The sequence below is a fragment of the Eleutherodactylus coqui genome, chromosome 11 (genome assembly GCF_035609145.1).
Source record: "Eleutherodactylus coqui strain aEleCoq1 chromosome 11, aEleCoq1.hap1, whole genome shotgun sequence".
Taxonomy (NCBI): domain Eukaryota; kingdom Metazoa; phylum Chordata; class Amphibia; order Anura; family Eleutherodactylidae; genus Eleutherodactylus; species Eleutherodactylus coqui.
This window is the reverse complement of record NC_089847.1, coordinates 62,477,435-62,487,376: the sequence shown is the minus strand read 5'-3', so window position 1 is coordinate 62,487,376 and position 9,942 is coordinate 62,477,435. Positions and strand designations below refer to the sequence as shown.

General features: G+C 40.8%; 1 protein-coding gene across 2 annotated transcripts in view; it reads right to left on the bottom strand.

The window, feature by feature from the left end:
- Window positions 1-293: 293 nt before the first annotated feature.
- RELA (RELA proto-oncogene, NF-kB subunit) overlaps window positions 294-9,942 on the bottom strand; it is a 28,168-nt gene continuing 18,519 nt past the window's right edge. The window contains exons 7-11 of one of the 2 annotated variants that reach the window (XM_066582202.1): window positions 8,058-8,162; window positions 4,702-4,914; window positions 3,976-4,056; window positions 2,501-2,560; window positions 294-1,510 (exon numbers count right to left, since the gene is read on the bottom strand). In XM_066582202.1, coding sequence (XP_066438299.1) covers window positions 915-1,510; window positions 2,501-2,560; window positions 3,976-4,056; window positions 4,702-4,914; window positions 8,058-8,162 — 1,055 coding nt within the window. In that variant the 3' untranslated portion in view covers window positions 294-914. The remainder of the gene's footprint in view (window positions 1,511-2,500; window positions 2,561-3,975; window positions 4,057-4,701; window positions 4,915-8,057; window positions 8,163-9,942) is intronic. The other variant, XM_066582203.1, reaches the window with a different exon arrangement.

The window sequence follows — 9,942 nt, the reverse complement described above, 5'->3', positions numbered from 1 at the left end:
ACTGGTAGGTAATTAGAAGAAACACCTGCTGGGTCCAGGGAGAAATAGCATATCTAGGTCATTTGCTTAATAATCAATTCGATGCTAATACTTATTTGCATTCCCTTTATCACTGAATAGAGGGTAAACCTTGGTATATCCAGAGGTTTAAAAAAATACTTGGTGACTTTACATGACTATAGATATGTATATAAGAGGCTTCTAGCTTATCATTATAACCCCTACAACTAGATTGGTTAAAGAATGATTAACTTTATAAGTTACTGATAGAAATTGGTATCTTCATTACCTCATTTGAAGAGTAAAATGGTGTTTATTTAGTGAAGTTCAGGTAGTATCACAAAATAAGCCTCTATTGTTAGGCCTTCAACTACAAAAAAAAAAGAGAGAAAAACAGAACCGCAACAGAACCCCACAGGCTTGATCAAGAGACCAAAGTATATGGACATAGCACACCAAACAAACAATTGTAAGACTGATTCTTAGTGAATACATACAATATATCATACATGCTGCTTTATCCAAAATACATGTCTTAACTAAGTAGAAGTCAAGAATGTACAAAATGAGTTTAAAAGCCAAAATAGTAAACCCATGAAGGAGTTAAGCAGTGCAAAAAAAGCCCCAGTTGATGAAAACCTGTGACTTCTGTTGAAAGTTTCAAAAATGCAGAATTCCTGCAATGTTTTACAAACTGCATGTTTTATCTTATTTTTCGTTTTTAAACCAAGCTTCTTCTCAAACTGATGTTCATTCAAATATAATTGGGCCAGCACAATCTGAGCTCCAAGACGGCAGCTACACCACTGGGTTTCTGTAAGCCACTGCGGTCTTGAGGAGATCTGGTTATGTGAATGTATGTAGCTTTAATTGATCTGTGTATAGCAAGTATAGTGTCTTCATAAGAATACAATTCATTTCATGGCACCTATGAAAGATGCAAAGTCAAGATCCAAAATAGAGTTTAAACATTCTCCCTGCTGGATGTCAAAAAGCCCATTCATTAAAACACTGTCAAGCCTTTCAGAATTCTCACTTCCACCTGCCTCCTCACTGGATCCAGTAGTCATGAGCCTCGTAATAGATTCGGGATAAGCCATGAGGGTATTCTGGCTAGTTCCAGACTCATGAAGACCTTGTGAAAGAGTACTTGAAGACTGAGATTCACTGAGAAGTTGCCCAAAATCACTATTGTCAATAGAACTTAGACTTGCACAATGGCTGTCAGGGTCATTCTGTAGCATATTTGCTAAATCAAGATTCGCATCATCTGTAAAAGACGGATAGCCCAATATAGCGTCCATGTGTTCATCTACGGATGTTGGAGGCAGCGGTGCAGAAGGCAGAGGTGAGAATCCCAAACTGCTGAAATCATTAGCATTTACAGTGAAGAGCGAGGTCATCGAACTTCCGGGGTCCGCTTTTAATAATGATACTGAATACGGGGGGGCTGAGGAAGTCATCTTCATAGACATCTGCGGGGTTCTCTGAACACGTGTGAGCAAAGGTTCTGAAGAAAGAAAGAATATAATCATTACTATGGAATGCCATGAATAGTAACCAAGCCCCCCATGCAGGTGCAAGGTACCAACAGGGTTTATAGGGCTTAGAAAAAGGGAGAATGAGATATACAATTCACTTATTGTAGTTAAAAGGAATTTTCCAGCTCTTTAAAAGAAAAAAAAAAATAATTGACGACCTATCAAAAAGGACAGTTCATCACTAGCTAATTGGTAAGGGTCCACCACCCAGTACCCTCAGTCAATCAGCAATTCATCAGGCCATTGTCTTAGCGTACAAAGCAAGCAGCTGATAACATGGTATTCACTTCAGTAGCGGTGCCTTGAATACCACACCGGGCCACTGCACAATATAAGGAGCAGTCTGCTTCCTGCACTGTACAAAGGGATATAAGCCAGGCGAACAGATGGTAGACCGGGCTCCCAAGCAGCAGACCCCAATCAGCTAGTGATGCCCTGTTCTGTGGCTAGGTCAGCAAATATCAAGAGTTGGAAACACCCTTTAAAAAAAAAACAAAAAAAACACTACATTTTAAAAAAAAATTGACATGAAAGAGCAACATGACCAAAGTTTTAGTCAGTGGGGGTCCAGGTACCTGCTGATTATTAAAACGAGACGTCAGCCAAAAAGGCACAGTACTCGGGCAAGTTCTGCAGCCCTGTTTCAGCTATCAGCAGAGGTCCGAGCACTCGGACACCCACTAAACTTTTAACATGTCAAAAGTTAGGAAGTGCAATTGATCTTAAAGTCTATAAAGCATCGTTTCCGATAACTAGTTTGGAAACATAAGTAATTATTTACTGGAATGCAATGTGTGTCATGAAAACACCAGCCACCAGATAACCAGAAGCACAACATTTTTAGAAGGTAGATAAACTCCAGGATGGCAGGTTATACATTGCTTCTGTAATGCCTCATTAACATAAACCTACACATGATCATTCCGGAACACTAAGAAAGGTACCAAAACCACACACACCTGTCTTCGGAACGTTCCGGGCTGGAATAGCAATTTTTCGTTGGTTCTTTACTTCATTCCCTAAAAAGTAGAAATTAGACTTTGTTTCATTTAAACCAGTTTTCATAGGTCACTTTTTGTATTTTTTTTCCCAGATGATTGCATTTAAAAACTTACACTGAAACAAGTAACGCCCAACAAGAAAATATGATTAGAAGCCTAATATTTTACAAAATCAAACAAACATAGTATGTAAACATGCACTGTATTCATAACACAGTACTGTATAAAAAAAGTGTACTATCCTCAGTTTTACCCATTAAAGACCATATTTTGATGGTAACTGTGAAGGGGCTTTATTCTCATGCGCCATATTTTAATGGAAGCTGAAACAAAAGCCTGGCACAGGTCTCTTGTATCAAGAAAAGCTGGTGCTCGGCTGTTGGATAAGAGCCTGGCACCTGCTCAAACAGCGAGTAAAGTCCATGCACCTGGGGCATGTAAAATGCTGACAGAGGGATGGGGCTCCCTTTCTCAACCATCAGACCCCAGCAATGTGATCACGCGGTCTTGATGGGTTGCTAAGGCACCCAAAAACTTGAATATGGTCTCTGGGTCTGCGAGCTACTCTGGCTAAGTTTCATAGGCTTTGTAATACATGGCTATACTGAAGTATGATATTGTATTACAAGAATGGTAAAATATGGAGATAAAAGTCCCCTTTAGGACAGGAGTAAAAAAAAATAAAAATGAAGTGTCAAAACACCACCTTTCCCCATTTACTCCGTTTAAAAAAAAAAAAAAAAAAAAAAACACCACACGTGATATCACTGTGTTTGTAATGACCCAGAGCAAAAAGTGTTAATATATTTAACCCGCAAAGTGCACATCATGAAGCCTATCTAGCCTTACAAAAAAACGGAATAGAAAGTGACCATAATGTCACATGGATCAACAAGCTGTAGCATTCAAAAAATAACAACTCCTCCTTCAAAAAACACTTTTGCAGCACATTTAACCAAAAAAAAAAAAAATTTAAGGGGTCATTGAATGCAGCAATTTAAAAAAACAAAAAAAAATAAAAACACATCAAATATGGCACTGACAATCATACTGGTCTGCAGAGTTTAACATCAATACTGCATGGTGAACACCATTAAAAATAAAAAAACATGCCAGGAATGCAGATGAATCCAATAGCCATCCATCACGCTTAGGCTTCCAAGGAGAGAAAACACACACACACACACACACACACACACACACACACACACACACACACACACACACTATATTTTTTTATTTTACTGGATGGCAGAATGACTTTGCATCATGAGAAATTAGAGTCCTTAATGAAATTGAAGTCAAGCTAAGTGTGGACACATCCGCAAGAACGAGACTGGAAGGTAACAAGACAAAGTTGTAATGTGGCATAAGGCAACCCAGGCACATAATCACCACAATACACTTGGAGAGGTTAGCAAACGTATGCTTACCAGCGAAAGGGCTTTTTTTCACAATATGCTTGAAACTTTCTAACGTTCTTTTCCTTTTTTCATCAATATGATGAAGATCACCTAGACAGTAAAACGCAAAATACTGCATTATTTCTGCTTTATCATATATAAACTGGTCAAATCTGATTGAATCTATGTGCTGCTTAGGTGTGGGAAGTAAAACATGTATTAAGATCACTACTGAAACATTGGAGACTATTGAAAAAAAGGACACAGGAACTGTGCTATGCAAGTCACAGAGGCAGAGAAAATGCTTTTGAATACTTTAGATCACTGAACAAGAATTAAAAACAAACTTTTATGGATGGACTACATGAGGCTCTGTGCTAAAAGACCAGTTCCTCCAACATGTTTCACCGGAATTCTGGTGTCATCAGGAGGATAGGAGTTCTAGTTGATTATATTTATACCCCTCATGATGCCAAAGTTCTGGGGAAACAGTTTATGCAGGGATCTAATCACTTGCTGAATCTTCAGTATATAGTAGTGTACGGCTGCATAGTAGCACGCACTACTTGCAAGTTTACAGTCATGACCCTGATACTTGTGCATAATTAGTCTAAACAGAATATCCTACTTTGCTAATTATGCACAGTCAGGATCACGACTAACACTTGCTGCAAATGGTTAATTTGTTATCGCATTGTAATGGAAGAAGAAATGGGGTGAAAAAAAATTGCTAAATTCTAATGTGAGCTAACATACCTTCATATGGCAGATACTGGAACTCCATGGCTTCGCTCACTTCTTTGTCAGATGGCCTCCTCAACTGCATCTGGACTTTGACAGGCTGATGAATTTCTGCATCTTGGTATGGAGGGGTCTTGAAGACTATAGCTACCTGCCTGTGAACATCTGCTTGGGAAAATGATCCTCGTGCTTCCCAGTTGCCATGTACAAACACAACCTCAATGTCTTCTAGGAAGTTAGAGAAAATGGTTACAAGATTTTTTTTTTTAAATAACCCTTTTCATTCAGTGCAGTTTGTTCTTAGAAAGTGGACTTCTGTTTCATATATAGACTAGCTGATATACCCGGCTTTGCCCGAGTTAGTTTGGTGCAGGCGTTTACCTGTTTGCACAGAAAATTTTATGAAGACTTCAGAGGAACCGAGGAATAAAATATGTATACACAAAGGGGAGCATTAGATTCTCCTCAGACTGCATGTACCGATGTCCCTCTGCAGACTGTTCCAGCCCTCCCATTTTACCCTTAAAGGTAACACCCGCTTCTGATTCAACTTTAACCCCAGACTGGAGGTTACAGCCCCTTCTTAGCCTTAAAGGCCTTATGTACATCATAGCCAACCTATACATATACACATAGAGGTTAGGTACATTCTCTTCAGGAGATATAGAATATTAATAAGAGTATTTAAAAAAAAAATTAACAAAAAAAAAAACAAAACAAACACCATATCTCCAGATAAGAGTCCAAAATGCACTCCCACAGAAGTCCACATAATGTAGAAGAAAATCCTGGCAGCATGTAGAGGCGCTATATAAAATATACTCTTTATTCTCCCATCACAGAGACAGCAACGTTTCGGCCCTGAGGCTTTTCTCAAGCTAGAATTTCTAAATGATCATTTTTGAGTTGGTTTCTATTTATACAAATTTGTGTGTCCAAGTGTCATTTAGGAATGGTGCCCACAGGCATATGCATAAAACACTGCGGGTCTCCCACAGCGTTCTACAGATACACAGCCCATACGCTCTGCTGGTAGAGACCGCATAAGAGCAGAGTCTTGCGTAACACATGGTAAAAAAAAGCCCGTGGACATGAGCCCTAAATCTAAGTCAGGAGTGATTCAAATCTGCAAGATCATTTGTAATCATGTTGTATATACGATTTCTTCAGCCATATTTGTTACACCAGCCTAAAGAACAGGCCTATTAGCCTCAAAAGCTTGCATATATATACACCTTTCATTGGTTGACCAGAAAGGTGATTTCACCTTTGTCTTTTTTTTTTTTTTTTATGCAAGAATATTTAACATATATTTCAGTAGGTAAAACTATATAATACCAGATGACTCATTAAAAGGGCTTTTCCGTTGAAAATACTTTTGATGACCTATCCTCGGGACCCCGACCAATCAGCTGAGCGGGCTCATGCTGTTATTACCGCAAATACAGAGGTCGGAGCTGAAGCAGCGGAAGTCTCCACGCCAACCCCTGTGTAGCAGTCGGCACTAGTAACAGGAAGCTCAGATCTCATTGAAATCTCATTGAAATCAATACAAGCTGCAGTTACAAGCGACGGCCACTACACAGAGGTCAGTGCCGAAACTTTCGCTGCTTCAGCTCCGACCTCTGTGTATTTGCGGCGCTGACAGCATGCTCCCGCTCAGCTGATCGATGGACCCCAGCCGATGAACTATTGGTGACATCCTGAGGAAAGAACATCAATAGTATTCTCCCTGGAAAACCCCTTAAAGTGTATGTTAATGTAAATTAACGCTGCATGGGTTGCACTGAAGTAAATTCTTAGGTTTTATATGCCTTTTTTTACTTTAGAGTTATACAAATTGCTTAATTACATATTAGAGTTGTCTAATATGTGGATAGATGCTAGCATATAGCTATATAATGCCATTATATTGAGTAGAAACCTTTTACATTAATATTCCAACTAACAAATTCTGAGTCTTGACGGATTCGACTCCTGGAGCTCTGAAACTGTCAAGTGGGTGGTTTCCACCACTAACTGTCAATCAAATCCGATGTCAGGCATTGACAATGAGCGGTGAAAAACAGCAGGACTTTGTATGTGGGAGTGATGGTGGTGGGGGGAGTAAGGATCAGAAAAGGTACAATAGGATTAGCAGGGTGGTAGCTGCCAGACTTTGCAGCTGAATTGAGGACATGACAAGTCCCCTTTAACTAGTAATGGTATAACTGGCACTGTTATGCAGGATCTTTGGTGGTGTAGAATTTCTGTTTTAAAGGGAACCGGTCATCTCCCTACAGCACCATAAACTAAGTTATGCTGCGGTTAATGGAGATGACTGGAAGCAGAGTGATAGAGCTATAGATATATTTTTTTTAATTATGCACCCACTCCGTGGGTTCCAGCACAGTTACCCGGGGAAGAACACGCGGTGCACAGAAATATTGACTCTTCAGATTGCTGTAAACACGCTCTCCCCAAAAACTTATACGGGAGAGCACACAAACAGCAATTTGAAAAGTCAAGATTTCTGCACGCTGCATGTTCTCCACCGGGTGACAGCGCTGGAACCAGGGAGCAGGCTAGAATTTAAAAAATATATAAAATTTAAAAAAAAAAAAAAGAAGTCAGCTGGCTCCCTGTCAGCCCCACTAACAGCACCATAACTTTGTTTGAGGTGCTGCAGGGAGTAGACAGGTTCCCTGTAAGAAACTTAAAAAGGTGCAATCCAGGAAAAACTGTTACTGTGTTATATCTTGGGTAGATTACCTTCCCAATCTCTGAGGGTTTTTTGGATCCTTGGGTCATGCACTGTTGCCCCAGGCCCTGTACTACACACCAATGTGGATCAATTTTAGCCACATTTCTTATTTAAAAAGAGGTATTCCACTGAGACTTATAAGATATTTATGGTATATATTGTGGATATGCCACAAGTTCAGCATTTCAAAGAGGTGGCTCTCTCCATTGTCTATGGAGAGTAGGAAAACCGCTCAGCTCCCATAAACTGCAGCCATGTGCACGCGCTAACACCTCATTTCCCCTTAAACATCAAAAGGCTACCTTTACACGAGCGTCTATACGCAGCCATTTACCTGTGTATATACGTTGGGACATCATGCATACGTTGGATTCAATGCATTCATGATGGCTGGCGTATATATGCAGGTAAATAGCTGTGTATATACAGTTGTGTGAATCCAGCCAAAATCTGTTATCTTTCAGGAACCAGTCCGCCATACTGCTGTCCATCAGGCTGCATCTTTTGGACATTTCACCCAAATAATACAACAACAATTAGTGTGTAACTAATAAGGATAAAAAGGTACCCTCATTATGCAAATAGCAAAACTAGTGGATAGTTGCAGAAATATATTAATACACTATACCTTTTTGCACTTTATCACATAGTAGAAATATCTCATCGCCTCCCAAACAACTCCCGGAATTCTTGTTAACTCTACAAATCTTCAGTTCAGCAGTGTTAGGAGCGCCTACAATGTGGTGCATTAGAATGCAGAAGGAAACAGATTTAGAACGTTCTCAAAAGCAAACAACTGCTACACAATATATTAAGTTAAAAGGGTATTTATTCATGTATTTAACTTTACTTTCATTAATTACGTGTAAGGCCGGGCTCACACAATTGTATGTGTATAGCGCTGCGTTTTACCGCTGTGGAGCTGGCCTATCGCACTACAGTGTATCTCACGCATGCTGTCATGTGCAGTCTTCCTGTCCTCCAACCGCTAAATTTCCCACGCTTTCGCTTAGCAAAGGCGCATATATACACCGTCCAGACATAATATAATTGTATGGGCGGTGTTGATCACGTGCCCATAGAGAACAATGTACTCGTGTGCATAATAGAACATGCTGCGGTATAGAATTCTTATACACAAATATGAGCAAGTCAGCGTAAGCAAATTGCCTGCAAATCACAACTTATGACATGTGCGTACACCGCACGCGGTAAGCTTATGCTCGTGTGAGCCCCATTTTGCATTCATCTGCACCAGGCACTAGAAGGTGATAAGAGTGCAACCCATGTGCCTGACAGTAACACCTCTGTCCATGGCTGTGACAGAATATCGCTAGAGATATTCCGCCGCAGGGAAACAGGGGAGGGAGCTGTCAGGTCTGTGCAGTGAGCCACAGAGAATCGCTGCATGCCGCGATTTGAATATCGCGAGCAGAGGATCGCTATGATTTTCCGTTCATGGACGTCGGGGCTGCGTTACCCACGGCCGGATTATCGACGCTGATAACGCAATACTATCGCCCGTCGACAGGCAGCCTAAAGGGTCTTCCTGCATAGCGCCTACGTTGAGAGAGTCCAACACGTTTCTAACAGTGTGGAAGAGAGAACTCAGATGACAGACCTCTCTGGGGCACACTGGAATATACAATATCCATATACTATATAAAATATACATATTACCGCACATTTAATTTTCAAAAAATGGCTAATAAAAATGAACCCTCATGATGATTTTATGCATTCCAAGGAATCCACAACATCCTTTCCCACCCAAAATAAATAAGAGCTGGGGAGCGTGCAAGTGGCAGGGAAATTGAATTGGAAAGGGTTAAGCTTCCAGCCACCATATGAACCCATCAGCATATCACGAAGGGGCTGATGTGGTGATAGAGGAAGTCCACTCCTGTCCAACCGCTTAGCTGCTATGGTTTGTATTGGCCATGGCAACTGAAAAGGTTAAAAACCGTCAGGAACAGTTATTTCAAGAACTGTCATCTACACGCTGCAGAAAAATAAAAATCTGTAGAATTGCCGTATTTTTCACTTTATAAGATGAACCAGATGATGCCCCGTTTTAGAGGGAGAAAAAAGGGAAAAAATATTTTTGACTCACCCAGGGACAGTGCAGGGGAAAGTGCCGGGTGACGGAGCAGCAGATGTCTGAAATACCAGAGCCCAATGACATAGCTGCACTTGTGTACGGCAGGAGGAAGGGAAGAAGCCGACTGGTGGAGGCAGGGAAGCAGCAGCAGTTCCCGTTGGCGCTTGCCACCAAATCAGCAACACATATGGGCGGCAGTGGGGAGGAGAGAGAACTGCTAACTCATCGCACATTAGTTAGCGCAACCGCGTGTTTAAACTTGCGACCACGCGAACAAATGGCGCTTAATTTCAGCACATCCGCCTTATAAAGATGCAGCTACTTGTGGTGCAGATTTCTTGTAATAATGCTGTGAAATCCATATCAACTTCTGCCACGTTGGCCGGCATCTGCCGTGTGGAATAAAGAAGAA